The 24,276-nt window shown below is 43.5% G+C and overlaps 1 protein-coding gene across 5 annotated transcripts in view; it reads left to right on the top strand.

The window, feature by feature from the left end:
* Positions 1-24,276, top strand: part of ADAMTS18 (ADAM metallopeptidase with thrombospondin type 1 motif 18) — a 196,392-nt gene that overhangs the window by 93,806 nt on the left and 78,310 nt on the right. For all 5 annotated transcript variants that reach the window (XM_068260418.1, XM_068260416.1, XM_068260417.1 and 2 more), the window contains 2 exons: positions 12,866-13,025; positions 18,682-18,787. In XM_068260418.1, the coding sequence (XP_068116519.1) occupies positions 12,866-13,025; positions 18,682-18,787 (266 nt within the window). The remainder of the gene's footprint in view (positions 1-12,865; positions 13,026-18,681; positions 18,788-24,276) is intronic.

The following is a 24,276-nucleotide window of genomic DNA, read 5'->3' as shown; positions in this document are numbered from 1 at the left end:
TCAGTGTATATTTATTGGTTTGGGTAAAAGTTATAGCGTTTACAAACTATGGTGCCAAAAGTGAATTTTCCCATTTTCAAGCATCTCTGACTTTTCTGACCCCCTGTCATGTTTCATGAGGGGCTAGAATTCCAGGATAGTATAAATACCCCCCAAATGACCCCATTTTGGAAAGAAGACATCCCAAAGTATTCACTGAGAGGCATAGTGAGTTCATAGAAGATATTATTTTTTGTCACAAGTAAGCGGAAAATGACACTTTGTGAGGAAAAAAAAAAAAAAAAAAAAGTTTCCATTTCTTCTAACTTGCGACAAAAAAAAATGAAATCTGCCACGGACTCACCATGCCCCTCTCTGAATACCTTGAAGGGTCTACTTTCCAAAATGGGATCATTTGTGGGGTGTGTTTACTGTCCTGACATTTTGGGGGGTGCTAAATTGTAAGCACCCCTGTAAAGCCTAAAGGTGCTCATTGGACTTTGGACCCCTTAGCGCAGTTAGGCTGCAAAAAAGTGCCACACATGTGGTATTGCCGTACTCAGGAGAAGTAGTATAATGTGTTTTGGGGTGTATTTTTACACATACCCATGCTGGGTGGGAGAAATATCTCTGTAAATGACAATTTGTTAATTTTTTTTACACACAATTGTCCATTTACAGAGATATTTCTCCCACTCAGCATGGGTATGTGTAAAAATACACCACAAAACACATTATACTACTTCTCCTGAGTACGGCGATACCACATGTGTGGCACTTTTTTGCACCCTAACTGCGCTAAAGGGCCCAAAGTCCAATGAGTACCTTTAGGATTTCACAGGTCATTTTGAGAAATTTCGTTTCAAGACTACTCCTCACGGTTTAGGGCCCCTAAAATGCCAGGGCAGTATAGGAACCCCACAAATGACCCCATTTTAGAAAGAAGACACCCCAAGGTATTCCGTTAGTAGTATGGCGAGTTCATAGAAGATTTTATTTTTTGTCACAAGTTAGCGGAAAATGACACTTTGTGAAAAAACACAATTAAAATCAATTTCCGCTAACTTTTGACAAAAAATAAAATCTTCTATGAACTCACCATACTCCTAACGGAATACCTTGGGGTGTCTTCTTTCTAAAATGGGGTCATTTGTGGGGTTCCTATACTGCCCTGGCATTTTAGGGGCCCTAAACCGTGAGGAGTAGTCTTGAAACCAAATGTCGCAAAATGACCTGTGAAATCCTAAAGGTACTCATTGGACTTTGGGCCCTTTAGCGCAGTTAGGGTGCAAAAAAGTGCCACACATGTGGTATCGCCATACTCGGGAGAAGTAGTACAATGTGTTTTGGGGTGTATTTTTACACATACCCATGCTGGGTGGGAGAAATACCTCTGTAAATGGACAATTGTGTGTAAAAAAAATCAAAAGATTGTCATTTACAGAGGTATTTCTCCCACCCAGCATGGGTATGTGTAAAAATACACCCCAAAACACATTGTACTACTTCTCCCGAGTACGGCGATACCACATGTGTGGCACTTTTTTGCACCCTAACTGCACTAAGGGGCCCAAAGTCCAATGAGTACCTTTAGGATTTCACAGGTCATTTTTGTTTCAAGACTACTCCTCACGGTTTAGGGCCCCTAAAATGCCAGGGCAGTATAGGAACCCCACTAATGACCCCATTTTAGAAAGAAGACACCCCAAGGTATTCCGTTAGGAGTATGGTGAGTTCATAGAAGTTTTTATTTTTTTGTCACAAGTTAGCGGAAATTGATTTTAATAGTTTTTTTTCACAAAGTGTCATTTTCCGCTAACTTGTGACAAAAAATAAAATCTTCTATGAACTCACCATACTCCGTACGGAATACCTTTGGGTGTCTTCTTTCTAGAATGGGGTCATTTGTGGGGTTCCTATACTGCCCTGGCATTTTAGGGGCCCTAAACCGTGAGGAGTAGTCTTGAAACCAAATGTCGCAAAATGACCTGTGAAATCCTAAAGGTACTCATTGGACTTTGGGCCCCTTAGCGTACTTAGGGTGTAAAAAAGTGCCACACATGTGGTACCGCTGTACTCAGGAGAAGTAGTATAATGCGTTTTGGGGTGTATTTTTACACATACCCATGCTAAGTGGGAGAAATATCTCTGTAAATGACAATTGTTTGATTTTTTTACACACAATTGTCCATTTACATAGAAATTTCTCCCACCCAGCATGGGTATGTGTAAAAATACACCCCAAAACACATTATACTACTTTTCCTGAGTACGGCGGTACCACATGTGTGACACTTTTTTGCAGCCTAGGTGCGCTAAGGGGCCCAACGTCCTATTCACAGGTCATTTTGAAGCATTTGTTTTCTAGACTACTCCTCGCGGTTTAGGGCCCCTAAAATGCCAGGGCAGTATAGGAACCCCACAAGTGACCCCATTTTAGAAAGAAGACACCCCAAGGTATTCCGTTAGGTGTATGGCGAGTTCATAGAAGATTTTATTTTTTGTCACAAGTTAGTGAAAAATGACACTTTGTGAAAAAAAACCAATAAAAATTAATTTCCGCTAACTTTTGACAAAAAATTAAATCTTCTATGAACTCGTCATACACCTAACATAATACCTTGGGGTGTCTTTTTTTTCTAAAATGGGGTCACTTGTGGGGTTCCTATACCGCCCTGGCATTTTACAGGCCCAAAACCGTGAGTAGTCTGGAAACCAAATGTCTCAAAATGACTGTTCAGGGGTATAAGCATCTGCAAATTTTGATGACAGGTGGTCTATGAGGGGGCGAATTTTGTGGAACCGGTCATAAGCAGGGTGGCCTTTTAGATGACAGGTTGTATTAGGCCTGATCTGATGGATAGGAGTGCTAGGGGGGTGACAGGAGGTGATTGATGGGTGTCTCAGGGGGTGGTTAGAGGGGAAAATAGATGCAATCCATGCACTGGGGAGGTGATCGGAAGGGGGTCTGAGGGTTTGGCCGAGTGATCAGGAGCCCACACGGGGCAAATTGGGGCCTGATCTGATGGGTAGGTGTGCTAGGGGGTGACAGGAGGTGATTGATGGGTGTCTCAAGGTGTGATTAGAGGGGGGAATGGATGCAAGCAATGCACTGGCGAGGTGATCAGGGCTGGGGTCTGAGGGCATTCTGAGGGTGTGGGCGGGTGATTGAGTGCCCTAGGGGCAGATAGGGGTCTAATCTGATAGGTAGCAGTGACAGGGGGTGATTGATGGGTAATTAGTGGGTGTTTAGGGTAGAGAATAGATGGAAACACTGCGCTTGGGTGGTGATCTGATGTCGGATCTGCGGGCGATCTATTGGTGTGGGTGGGTGATCAGTTTGCCCGCAAGGGGCAGGTTAGGGGCTGATTGATGGGTGGCAGTGACAGGGGGTGATTGATGGGTGGCAGTGACAGGGGGTGATTGATGGGTGGCAGTGACAGGGGGTGATTGATGGGTGATTGATAGGTGATTGACAGGTAATCAGTGGGTTATTACAGGGGAGAACAGATGTAAATATTGCACTGGCGAATTGATAAGGGGGGGTCTGAGGGCAATCTGAGCGTGTAGGCGGGCGATTGGGTGCCCGCAAGGGGCAGATTAGGGTCTGATCTGATAGGTAACAGTGACAGGTGGTGATAGGGAGTGATTGATGGGTAATTAGTGGGTGTTTAGAGGAGAGAATAGATGGAAACACTGCGCTTGGGTGGTGATCTGATGTCGGATCTGCGGGCGATCTATTGGTGTGGGTGGGTGATCAGATTGCCCGCAAGGGGCAGGTTAGGGGCTGATTGTTGGGTGGCAGTGACAGGGGGTGATTGATGGGTGATAGGTGATTGGCAGGTGATTGACAGGTGATCAGTGGGTTATTACAGGGAAGGACAGATGTAATTAATGCACTGGCGAATTGATAAGGGGGGGGGGGGGTCTGAGGGCAATCTGAGCGTGTGGGCGGGTGATTGGGTGCCCGCAAGGGGCAGATTAGGGTCTGATCTGATAGGTAACAGTGACAGGTGGTGATAGGGGGTGATTGATGGGTAATTAGTGGGTGTTTAGAGAAGATAACAGATGTAAACGATACATTTGGGAGGTAATCTGACGGCGGGTTTGCGGGCGATCTAATGGTGTGGGTGGGTGATCAGATTGCCCGCAAGGGGCAGGTTAGGGGCTGATTGATGGGTGGCAGTGACAGGGGGTGACAGGGGGTGATTGATGGGTGATAGGTGATTGGCAGGTGATTGACAGGTGATCAGTGGGTTATTACAGGGAAGAACAGATGTAATTAATGCACTGGTGAATTGATAAGGGGGGGTCAGAGGGCAATCTGAGCGTGTGGGCGGGTGATTGGGTGCCCGCAAGGGGCAGATTAGGGTCTGATCTGATAGGTAAAAGTGACAAGTGGTGATAGGGGGTGATTGATGGGTGATTGATGGGTAATTAGTGGGTGTTTAGAGGAGAGAATAGATGTAAACAATGGATTTGGGAGGTGATCTGATGTCGGATCTGTGGGCGATCTATTGGTGTGGGGGGGTGATCAGATTGCCCGCAAGGGGCAGGTTAGGGGCTGATTGATGGGTGGCAGTGACAGGGGGTGATTGACGGGTGATTGATGGGTGATTGACGGGTGATTGACAGGTGATTGACAGGTGATCAGGGGGATAGATGCATACAGTAAACAGGGGGGGTGGTCTGGGGGGGGGGGTCTGGGGAGAATCTGAGGGGTGGGGGGTGATCAGGAGGGGGCAGGGAGCAGGGGGGGGGGGATAAAAAAAAAATAGCGTTGACAGATAGTGACAGGGAGTGATTGATGGGTGATTAGGGGGGTGATTGGGTGCAAACAGGGGTCTGGGGGGTGGGCAGGGGGGGGGTCTGATGGGTGCTGTGGGCGATCTGGGGCAGGGGGGGGAGAAATCAGTGTGCTTGGGTGCAGACTAGGGTGGCTGCAGCCTGCCCTGGTGGTCCCTCGGACACTGGGACCACCAGGGCAGGAGGCAGCATGTATAATACACTTTGTAAACATTACAAAGTGTATTATACACTTTGTATGCGGCGATCGCGGGGTTAACATCCCGCCGGCGCTTCCGTATAGCCGGCGGGATGTTGCGGCGAGCGAACGGTGACAGGCGCCGGCGGAGGATCGCGTCACGGATGACGCGATCGCTCCGCCCATGCCCTTAAATGGACCGCCGCCTCTGTGGGTGAGGCCGTCCTGCAGGGCTCCACTTCCCCGCCGCCCCTGTGTAGTGGGCGGTCGGGAAGTGGTTAAAGGGACACTGTAGGGGGTCAGGGGAAAATGAGTTGAAGTTACCCGGGGCTTCAAATGGTCCCCCGCAGACATCCTGTGCCCGCGCAGCCAGCCACCGATGCTCCGGCCCCGCCTCCAGCTCACTTCTAGAATTTCAGACTTTAAAGTCTGAAAACCACTGCGCCTGCGTTGCCATGTCCTCACTCCCGCTGACATCACCAGAAGTGTACTGTGCAGGCCTAGTATGGTCTGTGGCTGCGCCGTGCGCTCCTGGTGACATCAGAGGAAGCGAGGACACGGCAACTCCAGAAGTGAACCAGAGGCAGGGCCGGAGCATCGGGGAGTGGCTGCATGAGCACAAAATGTCTGTGGGGGACCATTAGAAGCCCCGGGTAACTTCAACTAATTTTCCCCTGACCCCCTACAGTATCCCTTTAAGTCCCATATACACGTTAGATGAAACTTTGCTGAAGCGTTCGACCGCCTCTGCCAGAAATCCAGTGTGTGTTCAGCAACTCTTGACTCCTCTTGGCCGCTCAGCCAGCAATACACCTGGTGGATCTCTTTGGCCAACTAACGCCTGCCCGTGGCATGATGTCACTCCTGTGCTACTCCATCCCCTCTGCATAGGAAGAGAACATGGACAGTAATGCATCTGTCAGCCTGAGACAAGCCATGTTACTCAAGGGATTGAGTAACAATCCCTGATGGGTGACATGCCTCGTATGTGGTGTACGAGTCTTTATTCAGTAATATAAAAAAATAATAATACTATAATTCAGAGAGGGATCACCCACAAGGCAACCCAAGCAGGTGCCTGGGGCAGTGTGGATCTGCACTGATCTGTTTATCATTTCTTCCAGTCGCCTGCTTCCAATACACCTACTATCTGTGTGGAAATTCATTAGGCTGGATATCTAGTTACATTATTAAAAACATCCATATTTTATGTATTTAGCCGCCGCCTCTCAACTCTCCCTCTAACATAACACCTCCCCAGCATAATAGCCCCTATGTAAAAAATATTTCCAAGCAATCCCTTCCAGCTCCTATTTCTAGTCTAATCTTGACCCCAAACATAAAAATGCCCCCAAAACAACTTCTAAAGAAATCAAGCGGGCAAAAATTACATTGATTGCTGTATAAAGGTCTTTTTTTGGTTATCAAGGTCTGGTGCTGACCCTGACATAGTCTTGGCATAGCTGTCTGGTGTCCCATTCAGATGAAGGAAGCACGTGTCCAAGGACAACCCCAGCGCCCAAATACTTTGTTTTACATGATGCATACAGGGTGGAAATTGGGGGAATTAGAAGGAACACACTGATGTAAAAGCTGGTGGGAAAAGTAAACCTGTAATTATGTATTGTACTGTACACACTGTGCATTATTCATTGCCATGTCCACTTATAGCTGTGGACTAAGAGAGGAAAGCAGACCTCATGCTTAGGGCACCATCAGGTCTTTGCTATGAGGCCTAGTGATTTGTAGCTACGCCTTTGGTGCTCTGCCTTATTACTGCCTCTAATCCTAGTGGACCTGCATGAGGTCAGACAGCCTGAGACAGCTGCATGCACGTTGGAATTCATGACTCTCTAGGCTTTGTGCTCTATCTGTAATACACACCCTCATTATATCTACATCATTATAAAGAATGGACGTATAAATATTTTCATTTTTCAGAAAACAGTGTCACCCATTATGGACACCCGTTCTTCTTTTTGGTGGTTGCACTACATTAGAAAGGTTGTTGTTGCAAGTCCTGGGGGTCCCCAGTAAAAGCGTGATGCACATGAAGCCACCTCAACCTCCCCTACTTACTCCTCATAAAAAGTACCATAACCCTAGTCAACCCTTACTCTCCCCCTATTAAAATATGCTGCTTCCCCCACATTCCCATAAGTCACAGGCACAATCTCTTCTCCCTCCTGTGCTGCTCCCATAACTGCCACCATAACAAGTGTTGCTACCATAACCCCAACTTGCCCAGTAGTAATGCAGTGCAGGAAATGTATTACCCCATTAGACATCCTATTCACTTATCATTGTCCTGCTCCCGAGTCTCTCAGTTTTGTCAGAAGTTTGGGAGAAGACAAGGATGGAGGCGAGTGATAGCAGGCAGCTGCATAAAAGAGGAGGATTGACCAGACCAAGCACTGGAGCAGATAATATATTTTCTGCACTACTGCATTACTCTGCTTTGGGGGTCAGAGAGCAGCTATTTGGGTATCACTGGACAGTGAAGCTCATCTGAGCTAGGATATCCGAGATACTCGGATATCCTAGCTCTTTTTTCACTATTCGAGCTTGAATACCGAGCTCGAATAGTATTAGCTATCCGGGTGCACTCGGATAGCAAGCAGCTATCCGGAGATATCCTAGCTATCCGAGCTCGGATAGCGTCACGAGCTCGGATAGCGTCACGACAGACGTCACCTCGAGTCCTCACAAGCGAATCAGAGGGCTCCCAGCCCTCTGACTGCAGCCAATCGCAGAGGGGGAGCCTGGCCAAGCCCCCCTCTATAAATAGCGGACGCCATCTTGCCTCACTCGTCCTGCTTGCGACTTACTGACTGATAGTACTGAGAGACTGCTCCAGTGCTTTCTGTCTGTATGCAAGTGCATTGCTATTGTTCTAAACCAAGCGTTTTTACACTCCAACACTTGATATTCAACTGTATTGCTTTGTATTGCAGATAGATTGTATTTTAGGCAGTTTAGTTTGTGTGATTACTAGGGACTAGGGAGGGAGACTGTCACTGGTGCTGCTGCAGGCCTGCAGCCAACAGCTAGGCCCTGTGCCTAGGCAAGGCAGCCTGCCCTGCTCTGTGCTCTAGTCTCTAGTTACCTTACCGCAGATATAGAAGAAGAAGAAGATATAGAAGAAGAAAAAGATATAGAAGAAGAAAAAGATATAGAAGAAGAAAAAGATATAGAAGAAGAAAAAGATAATTGAAAAAGATATAGAAGAAGAAAAAGATAATTGAAGAAGATATAGAAGAAGAAGAAGAAAAATAACAAGATATAGAAGAAGAAGATATAGAAGTCGACGTAAATGAAGACTTCCAACTTACAACCATTTTGGACACACCTTCTCATGCAAACACTTTTCATGAAGTTAATTTACTATTTTTGATACCTTTTTTATAACTACTACATCACCACATAATCACTTGATGTTTTTCTTCATTAAAAAGATGGTTTCGTGCATCATTCACCTCCAATACAAGTTTTACAAGCTATTTAAGGCCAGCTCGAATATTTTACTCGAATACAGACTCGGATAGTGACGTCGGATATCTGAGGTCGAATCGGGTATTCGATTACATCGGATATTGAACTTCGAGTGAATTCGGATAGTTTACTTTCCGAATTCGACCAAACTCGAATAGGATAATGAGGTATCCGAGCAACACTGTCACTGGAAGACAGGTCACCGAATCTGAAAAAATGGAGAAGAAGCCAGGTCCTCCTCCAGCTTCCCCAGTTGCTGTTACGCCACTGGAAATGAGTTTGTTCCCGGAGACTAAGGGCATATTTCCACTACACGCAGATTGGATGCAGAATTGATGCAGAATGGATGCAGAAAAACTGATTCCAATGAATGCCTATAGGAAAATCTGCATCAGAAAAAATCAAGTTTAGTGGAAACCAGCCCATAGGCTTTCATTGGAGTCAGTTTTTCTGCGTGTAGTGGAAATAGGCCCTTAGAGGTCCAAATTGTTGCTATTTTTGGTGGAAGCCGAGAGGAAGATTTATTAAGACAGCAGCAAAGAGAATTTAAGAAAAAGTGAAGCATTTAATTAGAAACGCCAATCAGAATCATTGTTCCATTTATCAGTCAATACCTGAATGTGGTTTACCATGGTTCTAAATTTTCTCTAAATTTCTGTGCACTTTTGTTGATAAATGTGCCTCATACTCAGGGCCGGATTTACCATAAGGCACTATAGGCACGTGCCTACAAGCGCCTGATGATGGAAAGGTGGCTCACTCTTCTGCCCAATTGCCTTCCTCCCTCCTTCACCTATGCAGAGTCTCAAAATGAGTGTAAATGAGAGGTTACTCACCTGGGTTTCGGCAATTCAGTGAGGGGCATCTCCCTTCTGTCAGGGGGGGGCACCTCTAGCTACCTAATACTTGGGGTAGCCCTCTGGATACTTAATACTGAAGGTACTTCTGTCTACCTAATACTAAAAAGACACCTGTACCTACCTATGACAGGCAAAGGAAGTAAGGCAGAAGTGACAACTGGGACAGCCAGCACACTTGCAGTGGGGTTTGTAGGTTTATGGAAGGTGAGGTCTAAGGTTCCAGGACATCTGTGCCTATAGGCTCCTGTCCTGTGAGGTAAATCCAGGCCTGCTCATACTTCACAATCATTTGTCAAAGGTAGAAAATGATCCGCAACGATGTCTTCACCAGATTCTTTATTCAGGACATATCCTCAATACAGTCAAAAGGCCTCATAGCTAACATGTTTCGGACCAAAGTCCTTAGTCACTTCACTCTGGTGAAGACATCGTTGTGGATCATTTTCTACCTTTGTCTGTATTGAGCTTGGCTGCTTTGGATCCAGCACTGCCTCCCAGGCACAGTGGAGCGGTATTTCACTTGTATTGCTCACAATCATTTGTCACTAACCCATTTGGGTTAGGACAAGCTGTTGTGTAGCTAAGTGGTTTTGCAAAAAAAATAGTTTTATTTAGGATTAAAGGTCTACATGTAGCATGCTAAAGTTCTAGCTAAAGCTAGACACAATGCTAACATCTGGCACCAGTGCACAAGCAAGGAACAAGGTTTCATGGGGGAAGGGGGTAATGAGCCAATTGTATTCTGGTTGGATTCCAGGGTACAACCCATAATATATACTGAATGATGATTGGCTAATGAATGCATCTATGTCTAACTGTACCAACAGTTCAGTTCAAGAGCTATTAATTTATTGTAAACGTTTTAGGAATTTTAGATCTAATTGATTTGAATAGTTTGTTGTAAAAGCTGCAGATGGTCTTTTTCCCATCTTTTTCTTATTCTTTTCTTATCAAATCTTTTTCTTATCATTTTAAAATCAGTACTTTATAAATATTGCATTAAAATCTATATCATTTTGCAATTTTTAGTTTAGTTTCATTTTATTAGCATGCTATAGTGGGGGTTTATTTGTCCCGACATTTATGTTAGGTTATCAGGAGCTTTGTTGAACTTATAACCAGTTCTTATCCACAAGTTTCTTGTATATTTTTGAAAGTAGTCATTTCCTTAGACCACTCGCTCACAGCTGATGCATAGTGACACATTACTATGTGCTAGCAGTACTGGTGATGCGTCACAGTTCCTGGCCAATTATGTAATTCTCCTGGTTGCCTCCAGACACTGCCCCCTTCTCTACTGTGTGGCTCAGTGTCTGTGACCACTTTCTTCAGCCCCTCTCTCCTGTGTTCCCTCCCTATCATTCTGCCAGTAAATGAGTGTTCTTTCTGATTGGATACAGGCGAACAGATGCAATACATTTTGAAAATGGTACTAGGGAATAGGTACTGCAAAATGGCATCCTATGGATGCCCCTAATCATGTACAAAGTTCATAAAATATACTTTATTCAATGAAATATCCAAATAAGTAAAATACTGTTTGGTTCAATACTGTTAATGTCTGTATCACCCAACAATACAGATAAATTGTTAGATGTGTGTGTGTGTGTGTGTGTGTGTGTGTGTGTGTGTGTGTGTGTGTGTGTGTGTGTGTCTAATGATCCCTCACCTCCCCTGGGGGTCGAAATGGGAAGGGGTGTTGCTATCTCACAATCCCTGCTGTTAGTAACAACAATATATATCCATCTCCACTGGTAATTGACTAGTGATGTGATCAGATTGCCCACTGGCGTACATATGAATTGGCCACCAGGAGACTAGGGCGCAGGACATAGCCGGTATATGGCTTATCCTGCTGCTGCACAAGTTCCCGGTGGCATAATTACTATTCCCCCTCCACATCCACGTAAATAGTGGGCAATGATATAATTCGGCTTCCAGCTATTGCTGGAGGCCGAATTATAGTGTTTTAAGAGCAACTTCAGCTCCGTCTTCTGATGGCGCTGAAGTTACTCACAGAGCGCGGTCTATGGTGGCGCCAGCTGCGCCCAAATCTCCTGCGCTGTTATTACAGCGCTCTTGCCCACTGACGTGTTTAGCAATATCTAATCATCCAGTTCAAGGAGTATGGATATTATTCCATCATGGGAAACAAAGGGTGACATATACAGTGACGTGACACAGAACGTCAACATGTTAAACCCCGAAAGGCTTCATCAGGAAGTGCAATACAGTGTACTGTGCAAGACAACAACAATTATTACAACACCCCCCACCCCATAGCAAAGTTTCCCAGGAGTATAACAGCCCCAGTCAGAGCTATCCAAACTCCTTGTACTGGCTGATTAGATATTGCACCTATTGCTGAACAAGTCAGTGGGCAATCTGATCACATAATAACTACCATTGGAGATGGATATCAATTGTTTTTACTAACAGCATGGAGTGTGAGATAGCTATACCCCTCCCCGTTTTGACCCCCAGGGGAGGTGGGGATTAGTAAAGACTTCCATACAAGTGTCTGGCAATGTATCTGTATTGTTGGTTGATACATACACCAACAGTATTGAACTGAACTTAGCATTTTACTTATTTGGATATTTAATTGAACAAAGTATACTTTATGATCCTTGCACATAATTAGGAGTGTCCATAGGGGCCACAATTTGCAGTGGATAAAGGAGAAGCCAGGAGATGAGTCACTGTAGAAATACCAAATGGAAGGTAATGGGCTGGATAATGTGTCATTGAAGACTGCCACCTGGGGATCTGTTACTGAGAATTGTCATGTTAGGACACTTTTAAGGTCTGTCACTGAGATTTGTCACTTAGGGGTGTATGCACAAAACTGCATTAAGCAGAATAATGTGCGTAAAGTCTTAACAGCAAAATGAGTAGAGCAGAATGACTTTATCCATGTAATTCTGCTTAGCATAGTTTACTGCATAACCCTACGTGTCTGTCACTGACTGATTTGCCACTGAGCTTTCTTGATAATGCACCTCACTGGGATGTGTTAATTAAGGTCTTTTACTGAAGTCTTTCAGTGAGGTCTATCCCTATGGTCTGTCATGGAAGGTTCTATCACGGAGGAGAGTGTATCTGAAGCATATTCAGAAGTTGTGGTGGTGGGGAATCACATAGTGATTGCAATTTGTTTAGAAATGGAATGCACTGTGTAAATTTGTTAATACTGACAAATCCCTTTCCACCGCCCGAATAACATTCTCTCAGCTAGTTAGGTGATAACTAAACTATACACTGAGGAGTTGATAGCAGCCCCCCATGTGCAGGAACATGGTCCAGTACTGCAGAGGGATACTCTTGGTATCTGGTGTTGGGATGATTTTTACAGCACAGAGGCAGAGCTGTGTGAGGAAATAAATTGCTCCTAGTACATGTGGTAATGTGTGTACAGCATTTAAATAAAGTTGCTTTAATCTTTATTTGTCCATTAAGTCAACCAGTCGAGCTCAAATAATTTGCCGAAGCAGTTCAGACTTACCAGATATTCCCAGCTTGTAAATTCATTGTCGTTTCTGTTTTACAGTCTGGACTGAAGATCAATCACCACGCTGATCAGTCCCTCAATAATTTCTGTCAGTGGCAGTCTGCTCTTGTGGGGAAGAATGGAAAGAGACACGATCACGCCATACTGCTAACAGGACTGGACATTTGTTCATGGAAGAATGAACCTTGTGACACCTTAGGTAAATGCTATGTTAAAAGTAGACTTGAATGCTGGTTGGAATGCTTAAACGTCTGTGAAAGTTAAAAGGCATAAGATAGACTACAATTAAAATCACAAAATGTAACAAAATTACCACAATATGTAAACTTTAGAAGCACAGACATAAACTTCAGAGGGTTATCAGGTCTGCAGAGAGAATCATTGGTAGACCACTCCCCTCACTTTCCCTCCTGTACAACACCAAACTGCGTTCTAGAGCACTGAGGAATGCCCATGACCCCTTTCACCCAGGTCAATGCTTCTTTAGCCCACTTCCATCGTGTCAAAGGCCAGGGGAGTAGCAATAGGGGTTGCAGAGGTTGCAACTGCATTGGGGCCCTTGGGCCAGAGGGGCCCCAAGGGGCCCTCCCTCAACTTCAGTATTAGCTCTCTATTTGTCCTGTGCTCATAATAATCACTTTTATAGATACTTTGAATAGTGGTAATCATTAACAAAGTGCTCCCCATTCCCTTCTTGCACCTCTGACACTGTAGTTGCCATTGGCAGGTTTTGGTATGCCGTATCAATTGTTAAGTATAGAGTGCTTGGGGGGCCCCAATGTAAAACTTGCATCGGGTCCCACAGCTCCTTAGCTACGCCACTGCCAAAAGCTTTGGGTCATCTCCACCAGGTCTTGTTGTTCCCTTCAGCTGTCAGCCTCCAGAACTCCCTCCACATTCTTCCACCCCACTAACAGGGCTGGGTCAACCAATCAACTGGCCCAAATGACTATTTATTTAGAATTTTTTTTGTAAGTATTTGTATGATGTTTACTGATGATTACTAAGTTGTTAATGATGTTTACTGATGTTTATTTGGCTGCTTTTCTATTTCTTTGCTCTGTTAACTGCATGTTATGTGCATCTATCTATCTCTATCCTCTACATTGAGCTATGTTTACAAATTCCAGGCAGGACCCTGTCATTCTTGGAGAAATAAACAATTCTGATTCTTCTTGGGGTGGATAATACTAGATGTAAAATGGACTGCTAATGTAAACACCTTGTTTGTATCCAATAGACTTTGTTCCCCTGGTTTGCCAAGGGTAACTGCTCATTTACTGATCTGCCAGGAATCTACTGCCATTAAAATGCGTAAGAGTGCAACTGAATGGTGGTGTTTGTTATTAATGCTCACTGCACTTTGTGTCAGTGTTTACAGTGCAGTTAGCAGTGGCTGATGGATGCTGCATGTACCTTTTGATGGAAGCCTGCAATCAGACTTTAATGTGGAACCAGTAGAGTTATGCAATGGACTCTAAACATATTAGGTTTAAATATACTCATTTTGTTCGCTTTCTGAAAGGCAGTCAGATGTATATGTGTGTGAATCCCTCTGCTAGAAGATACAAATGCCACATCCACCTGTAAATACCTGGTGGGGCTGCTAAAGCAAATGATATGTGACTTGATGAGATAAACATAGGTACATCTAGTACTAGTCCTACTAAGGAATTGCCTGAGGTCCTTTTCTATTTTCCTGCACTCCAGGTGTTAAAAAAAACAAGTTATCTATGTAAGTAAGCCCAATGTCTTGATTAGTGATGGCAATGTCTAGGAGAACTCAGAGAAGCTTGTGATCAGTTTTGTCAGGTGATAGATATGCAAGTCTCTGATTTGCTAGTCATGATCATGCGCTAAAGCAGGAGGAAATCGCTGCAAATCAGAGGCAGAGCTTTGCAAATCTATTAGCTTATTAAACAAAACACATGCTTCTCCATGATATAAGAGTGAACAAAGGCACCAGCAGGATAAAAGGTACTAAAAAGTTTAAAATTCCTCAGGAGGTGGTGGTGGACTCGCCTCCTTGAAGTAGACAAGATACTGTCAGCTTTTTAACAACAACAGGTTTTGTTTATATACTCCAGACAACCATGCAACGCGTTTCACAGGTATATTCCTGCTTCCTCAGGCAATAACAAATAGGAGTACATGCAGTACGGTCTCAAGGTCACGATAAGCGCCTCTGACAGAGGCTGGCTGGCGCCTCTGTTCACTCTTATATTACCAATATCCACCCCTGGTAAAGGGGTCGATGCCCATCTCTTTTTTCCTGATCTACAGAGAGCGACTTTTAATCCTGAGTGAGGACAGGTCTAATCTCCTCACCTGCCTATACAGTGGTTACCTAGGAGGTAACCCACTTTTGTGAGTATATACACTATATACTTTTCAATTCCAACCTATTGTTTTGCTTACTACACCATATTGGGCTCTCGGTGTCCCCACTTTTGTTTATAATGCTTCTCCATGAGTTCTCCTAGACATGACTATCGCTAGTCCTGTGTAAAGTAAATAGACACCAAAATATTCTATTCACGATTAGTACTATAGATACAATTAATGATCTCAAAATTTTTATTTCCAGTTCAGGTCTGCATAGGCAGGTATATATATATATATTTTTTGCACCCCTTCCTTCACCCTGATGTGGACCCCTGAAGTTCCAGTGCTGACATTACATTGAGACTTCTGCCCTGGTTTCCATGTCTACCTGCTTGACCTCTTCCTTTAACTTCCTGGATGGGAGGTGCTGCTCATGCTACTCACCCCTTCCATTCAATAATTGTTCTAGTGGGGCTTCCTTTATCTAAATTGACCTATCAGATTTCAAATCATCCTAACACATTTGGTGGGTAGATGGGTACAACATTCAGATATGGTCTTCCCTAATCTTGACATTGATATATTGGTTTGTGATACTCAGCTATGAGGAATGTGAGTTATACAGGGTGGGCCATTTATATGGATACACCCTAATAAAATGGGAATGGTTGGTGATATTAACTTCCTGTTTGTGGCTCATTAGTATATGTGAGGGGGGAAACTTTTCAAGATGGGTAGTGACCATGGTGGCCAATTTGAAGTCGGACATTTTGAATCCAGCCTTTGTTTTTTCAATAGGCAGAGGGTCATGTGACACATCAAACTTATTGGGAATTTCACAAGAAATACAATGGTGTGCTTCATTTTAACGTAACTTTATTCTTTAATGAGTTATTTACAAGTTTCTCTTTGTTTACAGCCATTGACATGTCGCTGAGATTAACACGTGAGGAGCGGATAGAAATTGTATTGATGTCTGGTGAATGCAGTAACTGGGTCATTGCAGCAGATTTCAATGCAAGACACCCTACACGACCACCCATCTCCCATGCTACAGATAGCAAACTGCTTGCTAAGTTTCGTGAAACAGGTTCAGTGTTGGATTTGCCAAAATGTGGATGCATGAAATCTGTCACTAATGAAGAAACATCAGTGGCTGTCCTAGCTTCATTCAGCAAGATCCCACAGGGTAGCACGCACTGCATGTCACTGGAGAGTGGCATTAGTCGAACATCCCTTCAGCGGATATAAGCTACTCACAAATGGCACCCTTACAAACTCCAGCTACTGCAGCATCTCAACGAGGATGACTCAGATCAGCGCACTGAATTTGCAGAATGGACAAAACAAAAATTGGAACAGGACCCTCAGTTTATGCAGAAGATTTTGTTCAGTGATGAGGCAAACTTTTATGTGAATGGTGAAGTTAACAAACAAAACCACTGCTATTGGTCTGACACTAACCCACATTGGATAGATCCCTCCAAGACTGTTGGAACAAAAAAAATTATGGTATTGTGTGGTATATGGGGTACAAAGATAGTGGGGCCATTCTTCATCAATGGAAACCTCAAGGCCACTGAATATGCAAAATTGCTATTTGATGATGTGTTTCCCTCTTTATGCACTGAAGCTGGCACGTTCCCTGAATTTTTCCAGCAAGATGGTGCACCACCACATTATGGGTGTCAGGTCCGAGCATTCCTAGATGAAAAGTTTCCTGGAAAGTGGAATGGTCATCGTGGGCCAGCTGAATGGCCCCCAAAGTCTCCCGAGCTGACCCCCTTAGACTTTTATCTTTGGGGTCATCTGAAGGCAATTGTCTATGCTGTGAAGATCCGAGATGTGCAGCACCTGAAACTACAGATACTGGAAGCCTGTGCTAGCATTTCTCCTGCGGTGTTGCTATCAGTGTGTGAGAAGAGGGTTGCATTGACAATCCAACACAATGGGCAGCACATTGTATAAGTGGTCAGAAACTTGTAAATAACTCATGAAATAATAAAATAATACGTTAAAACCAATCACAACATTGTTTTTCTTGTGAAATTCCCAATAAGTTTGATGTGTCACATGACCCTCTTCCTATTGAAAAAACTAAAGTTGGATTCAAAATGGCCAACTTCAAAATGGCTGCTATGGTCACCACCCATCTTCAAAGTTTCTCCCCTCACATATACTAATGTGCCACAAACCAGAAGTTATTATCACCAACCATTCCCATTTTATTAAGGTGTATCTATATAAATGGCCCACCCTGTAGATTAATGTGGGGAGCTTCAGTATCAGTGTGCAAATAATTTGGTTAATGGTCATAAGGGTTATAATTGAATGCCTTATTTTTATATCTGTTTTTATGTCTATGTTCTAGAATGTACTGAATGTGTGTTGTTTTTGTTGTATGTTTTTACCTGCAATTTGGCCAGTAGCCAATGTTTAGCTCCTGGTTTTAAAATATAATAAAAATTCTCTGTTAAAACGAAATGGTTCCAGGGGGAGGTTTGACTGTCATAATCATTAATCAGCCCCCTCCTATTTTAAGATGCAGTAGAGGGTGTGGTACAGTGACAGACAGGACATTGGGTGAATCAAAGGTAATGTTTCTAGGGACAGTGAAGGGGATTGTGGAAAGTGTTGTTGCTGGCTTGCCACTCAAACTCTCCCACTGTTTCCTATTGAAGAGAAGTTTGGCTCAGGGATGGGGCCTTTCATAGGTACATTCCAGTGACCGGGAGGATTAAGGTCATCCCATCAGTAATGGGCTTGATGTGACTCCTGGAGTGGCAGACCTAAATAGGTGAGCAATAGGTGTGATGAGCAAAGAGAGGGCACATTATTAGGCTAAGTGTGTGTGATGGGGTAAAGGGGGGTTGGGTATATGCATTTAATATAACATTATAACATTATTTTGACTTAATTACGCATAACATAATATATAAAAAAACGATCAGAGGTTCACATGCTCTAACTAATGATCAGAGGTTCACATGTCTTCTCACTCCCTGTCATCCTAAAACACTCCCCCTTCAGTCACATGGGTGTGAAGGAGAAAGGCTGATTGCTGTGGTGTTTTAAGCCACACCTCCCTGCTGACTGACCACCTATCTTGGCTGGGAAGGCCTTCATTCCCAGGTTTGCTTTAAAACAAACTGTCTGTCAAGTCTTATTATGAAACATACATGTGGCTGATGTTGGTAGTGAATTCTAAGAGCTGATGAAACCGGTTCATAGTCTTCTGGGAAAAGCAGTGATCTTTCCTATCTAAACTGTAAATACTGTATATAAATATTGATGTATAATTATACCTTTCAAAACTTTCCTTTATGCTGTTCACTTGAGACATTTGATATACAACTTTTCTCATTGACACATATCCTTTGCATTCATAAAAGTTTATGAAGATGACTTTGTTAGTTTTTCCATTGCTCCGGGCCCTGATGTGCCGTGGAACTATATATTCTTTTTATTTGCTGCTTTCCGTAGAATCAGGTCATTTGCTATGTTTATTGTGATTCTCTTTTCTTGTATAGGTTTTGCACCCATTAATGGTATGTGCAGCAAATATCGGAGCTGTACTATAAATGAAGACACAGGTTTGGGCCTGGCGTTTACTATCGCTCATGAATCGGGTCACAAGTAAGTTTAATAATTAAGTGGCAATAGAGGTTCCTGTACATGCTTTTTTTGCATGAGTTTCTTGTGATTTTACAAACCTGATAAACGTATTCTATAAATGAGTTACACTGACTGCCCAACATCCCTTGCATTGTTGGGAGAGGGATCTAGGGTTTGAGTGAAGTATTACCATGTAGTTCTGAGACCTCACCACCAACATAAGCCAATGTGATGTCTTGTAAAGCAATATCCGTGTTGAACAAAGCTCTGACTTTGGCTATCTGAGGGTTGCTGGGGAACACTCTGTCCATTTGTACAGTTGGTGGGGGGAAATGTACAATATTTATAATGTATATAGCACTTGCACTATGTCACTTTCTGAGGAAGCCTGTTTGGTGAAGCCGGTCAAAGTTGTAGCAGCACTGTATATATGTGCATAGCACCCATGTAAATGGTTTTACAGAGTATCCCACTCCTCTGTTGTTATCTTTACTGTTGCCTCTGCTGCATATTTCTATTGGGGCGCTGGCAGATATACACACCGCTATTCCAATTACTGTGATCTGTTCAACTGATATCTGCAGCTGTTTATCAGGGCTAGCTAGACCCCACTCCCTTTTCACAATTAAGAAGTGGAGGGGGATCAACAAAGACACCCTGTATTTGACGCGTCTAGTTAAAAATGGCGCCGGCAAAAAAATGGCGCCCCCTTCTGCCCGATATATGTTTAAAACGATATTTATCGTTTTAAAGGTTAAAATAGTGCAGACCTTTTGAACGAAATTTATCGTTTTAAAACTTTTTTTTTTCCCTGCCTGAATGATATTTATCGTTTTAACCCTTGCTTTGCTGCCGTTTGGAAAAAATCTGCCCGCCGGCTTTAATGTTTAATAGCAAAGCCCCCTTAAAAGCTAAAAACACCACATTTGCAGGGAATGTTAAGAAGAAAATTGTGAACAAGAGGAAATTTTTTTTTTTCAAAAAGACCTTATAGTTTTTGAGAAAATCGATTTTGAATATTCTTCTTCTGACCGTTGGAAAATTAAACGCCCGCCGACTTTAGCGGTTAATAGCAAAGCCCCTTTAAATGCCAGAAACACCAAATGTGTAGGGAATGTTAAGAAGAATAGTGGAAACAGGAAGAAAAAAAAATGTTCAAAAAGACCTTATAGTTTTTGAGAAAATGGATTTTAAATCTTCAAAGAGGAAATGTATCTATTTAAATCGCATACTGACATTTCCGTGGAAACTTTTTCCGCCGACTTTAGCAGTTAATAGCAAAGTCCCCTTAAATCCTAGCAACACCAAATTTGCAGGATATGTTAAAAAGATACTGGGAAACAATATTTAAAAAAAAATTTGAATTTTTTTTTTTTAAATTAAAATTTGTGGGTTATGTTCAGAGTGTGGGAAATTTTTTGAAAAAAATGACGTGGGGTCCCCCCTCCCGAGCCTCTGTAACCCCCTGTCTCCCATGCAGGCTGGGATAGCCAGAATGCGGAGCCCCGGCCGACTGGGGCTTCGCACCCTGAGCTATACCAGCCCGCATGGTCCATGGTATGGGGGGGCTTCGGGGGGGAGGGGCGGCCAAGCCTTCCCCTCTCCCCCGGAGCCCTTGTCCAATCCATGGACAAGGGGCTCTTCCCCACCTCCGGTACATCCCCAGGAGGAGGTGGGGGCGACGACTCCCTGGGTGGGGGGTTCATGGTGGCATCTGGGAGTCCCCTTTAAGAAGTATTGAATCAAATGAATCGATACTATACCTTAGGATGCGTCCTGTGCGGACGTATAGCTGCCAGCTCCGCTGTCTCTCCCCGTCTGCCTGCACCTGTCACCCTCACCTAGGGCGGCACCCATGGGTGCACCAGGTGCCAGGCTAGGTGAGGGTGACAGGTGAGGAGGCGGGGAGGACAGCGGGAGCCGTGCTATGCGTCCCTATGCAGGACGCATTGTAAGGTATAGTATTCTAATTGGCGTGGGAGATCTTCAATCAAGTTAATTGAAGATCGCAAGATAAGAGGATATTGTTATTCGTTGGATCATTTCCGAGGATATATTGGCGTGGGAACATTTTTTTAAAGGTACAGGTAAGTATTTGTGGTTAATTAAGATTATTAAAATACTTTTCTCGTGGTTGTGTTTTTATTTCATTTAACCCTTTGTTGAAATGGGGAAGGGGTACTTTGTACCCCTATACTCATTTCTCCTGGGAGGGGGGTGGGCATCTGTGGGTTCCCTTCTTAAAGGGGACTCCCAGATGCCACCATGAACCCCCCCCCAGGGAGTCGTCGCCCCCACCTCCTCCTGGGGCACCGGAGGTGGGGAAGAGCCCCTTGTCCATGGATTGGACAAGGGCTCGGTGGGGAGGGGGGGGCTTGGCCGCCCCTCTTCCCCAGAGCCCCCCCATACCATGGACCATGCGGGCTGGTATAGCTCAGGGTGCGAAGCCCCAGTCGGCCGGGGCTCCGCATTCTGGCTATCCCAGCCTGCATGGGAGACAAGGGGTTACAGAGGCTCGGGAGGGGGGACCCCACGTCATTTTTTTCAAAAAATTTCCCACACTCTGAACATAACCCACAAATTTTAATTTAAAAAATAAATAAATAAAATTTTTCAAATTTTTTTTTAAATATTGTTTCCCAGTATCTTTTTAACATATCCTGCAAATTTGGTGTTGCTAGGATTTAAGGGGACTTTGCTATCAACTGCTAAAGTCGGCGGAAAAAGTTTCCACGGAAATGTCAGTATGCGATTTAAATAGATACATTTCGTCTTTGAAGATTTAAAATCGATTTTCTCAAAAACTATAAGGTCTTTTTGAAAAAAAAAATTCTCCTCTTGTTCACAATTTTCTTCTTAACATTCCCTGCAATTTGGTGTTTTTAGCTTTTAAGGGGGCTTTGCTATTAAACATTAAAGCCGGCGGGCAGATATTTTCCAAACGGCAGCGAAGCAAGGGTTAAAACGATAAATATCGTTTGGGAGCAATACAAATATAAATATAAACGATAAATATCGTTTTTAAAGCCGGCGCCATTTTTTAGCTGTCAAAAACGAAAAATAACTAGCGATAGTGGTTCTCTATGGGGCGCCGTTTTTTAACTACGATAACTGGCACCATTTTTAACTGACCCCGTATTTTACATGCAGTCTTAGTATGAACCAGTACAGATTTTTATCCAATATGAAATCTGAGGCACTCAAGCTAGAGTGAAGCCTCTATTTTAGAACCAATATTTTAGACATTGAAGAAACCATTCTTATGTTTCTGTACCTATAGGGCTGGTCCATTTGGACCTCCAGTGTTCATTTGAACAAAGCACTTCAAAATGAAATGTTCAGTGTAAAGGGTTACGGTAGTTAGTTAGGGTTAGAGTGAGTGAGAACTAGTGTTAGCATGTTTGAGATTAGAGATTAGATTTCATTGGTTGTCAGTGTTTTATGAACAGTACCAAATGTTATTATTATTATTGATTTATATAGCGCCAGCACCTTTCGTGGTGCTATACCAAATTTTACAACAATACTAAATCACGCCTCCAAACATTTTGGCACTAAAGAATGGTCTGCTTGGCTTGATTCCACCCTAAAAGTTTAAGAGTAAAAACATGCTGTAGGTGAACTCAGGCACCTTATGATTGTACGCACGTTAGTGCATGTTAAAGTAAACCTCAAGCAAAAATAACCTTATGAGATAATGAATTGTATGTGTAGTACAGCTAAGAGATAGAACATAAGTAACAAAGAAGGAGGAATTAAAATCTTCATCTTTTTTTCAATGCAAGAGCTTCACTGAGTTATTCAACCCACTGGGTCAAATACAGTCCCGTTTTCCAAAGCACTTAAACAGCCATGAAACAGTGAGTGACAGCTTGTAAGGTTTTCCTGCAGGAAAGTTCAAAGAACCGTTATTTCAGCTTTGTCTTATAGCTTAAAAGACAGAGTGGTTTTAAAGCTACAACTGTGACAGAATGATGCAATGTTATATATAAAGAAGCTATATAAGGCTTGTGTTTGCTTTAAAGTGATCTTTAGTAGGAGCAGGGGGTACCCCAGATCCACAGAGTCAGAACCTACTGCCAGGAGATCCTAGGGTAGGAGGTTTAATGTACTTTCTTAAAGCAGGGGTACTCTTCAGTGGTCACCTTCAGTAATGCATAGACCACCTCATATATAGGTGGTTGTCAGAAATGTAAAATAATTATAAAAACAAAAAAAAGTGTCATATGGGTGACTTTATTTCACACTCACTACTAGGCTTGCAGTTGCACTCATAACTGAGGAAGTAGGTTTAACCCACAAAACAAAGGTTTATTTTTTTTATTTATTGCTAAGTCAGGTCTTACCTTAAAACAAACCTGTTATTTAAGAAGGAAAAGTGAGATACTTATCTCAGTAATAAGAAGTCTCTTAACCCTTCACAGGCTTTCCACATCCTCCTCTAGGTTCTCAACATGCAGTATGCGTACCCCAAGGGGTACTTCTGATGGTTCCAGGGGGTACTCGGGCTTGATATACTTAACCAAAAATAACAAATTTAGATTTTTTTGAAAATGCTAAATCCTATATAAACAACACCAAATTAGTATTTTAGCTAATTGAAAGCAATAGTAAATGCTTGGAAATTGTTTAGAACCAATTATCATGTACTGCAATTAAATATATATTTGTTAAAGAGAATGTAAAGCCACATTGAAAATGGCTTTTTAGCTTATATTCAGCAGGGCATGTTTTCCCCTGCTAAAACGCTGCTATCCCGCGGCATAACGAGGGGTCTTTACCCCCCAAATACCCCCTGCTAAATCCACGACTTTCAGCGAAGGAAGACTGAGAGGGGCGGGGGAGAGACGGAGATCCGCCGCTGACAGACGCGTGTGAGGGAGGGCTGCAGCTCATAGCCCTGCCTCACATGGAAGCGCTCCCCGGGCACCAAGGAGGGGATTTGGGGGGTAAAGACCCCTCGTTATGCCGCGGGATAGCGGCGTTTTAGCAGGGGCAAACATGCCCCTGCTGAATATGAGCTAAAAAGGCATTTTTAATCTGGCTTCAGATTCTCTTTAAGGGGTAGCTGTGATAATGTTTACTATGTCAGGGGGTACTTGGTGAGTACAGGGTTTTCTAAGTGGTACATACCAATAACATGTTGAGAAACACTGCTAGAGCACCGGCACTCCCCCGAGACACTGTGAGTCTGCGGCCGTGCTCCTGTAAGTGAATGAGCATGGCCACACTGCACCGGCACATGACAGTTCACATTTGCGCAGTAGAACGGAACAGCTTTGTGCTACTGCGTAGTGCCGCCACTCTCTGTTGACAACCCCTTGTCGAGGAGGTTGGGGGAATCCCAATGCTGCAACTTGCAAGGTGCAGGGGGATGCCTATGGATTATCCAGGTTTCCATCTACTGAAGTATATATATTTATTTGGAGCACTTTTTTCTCTACAGGTGTGAAAGTACCGGTAAGTGTAATTTCAAACACCCCTATGTGGCAGCTGCCATTTAACATAAA

Source organism: Hyperolius riggenbachi, chromosome 11 (assembly GCF_040937935.1).
Source record: "Hyperolius riggenbachi isolate aHypRig1 chromosome 11, aHypRig1.pri, whole genome shotgun sequence".
In the NCBI taxonomy this organism is placed as follows: Eukaryota; Metazoa; Chordata; class Amphibia; order Anura; family Hyperoliidae; genus Hyperolius; species Hyperolius riggenbachi.
Note: the sequence above shows the minus strand (reverse complement) of the source record. Positions and strands in the feature narration are given on the sequence as shown.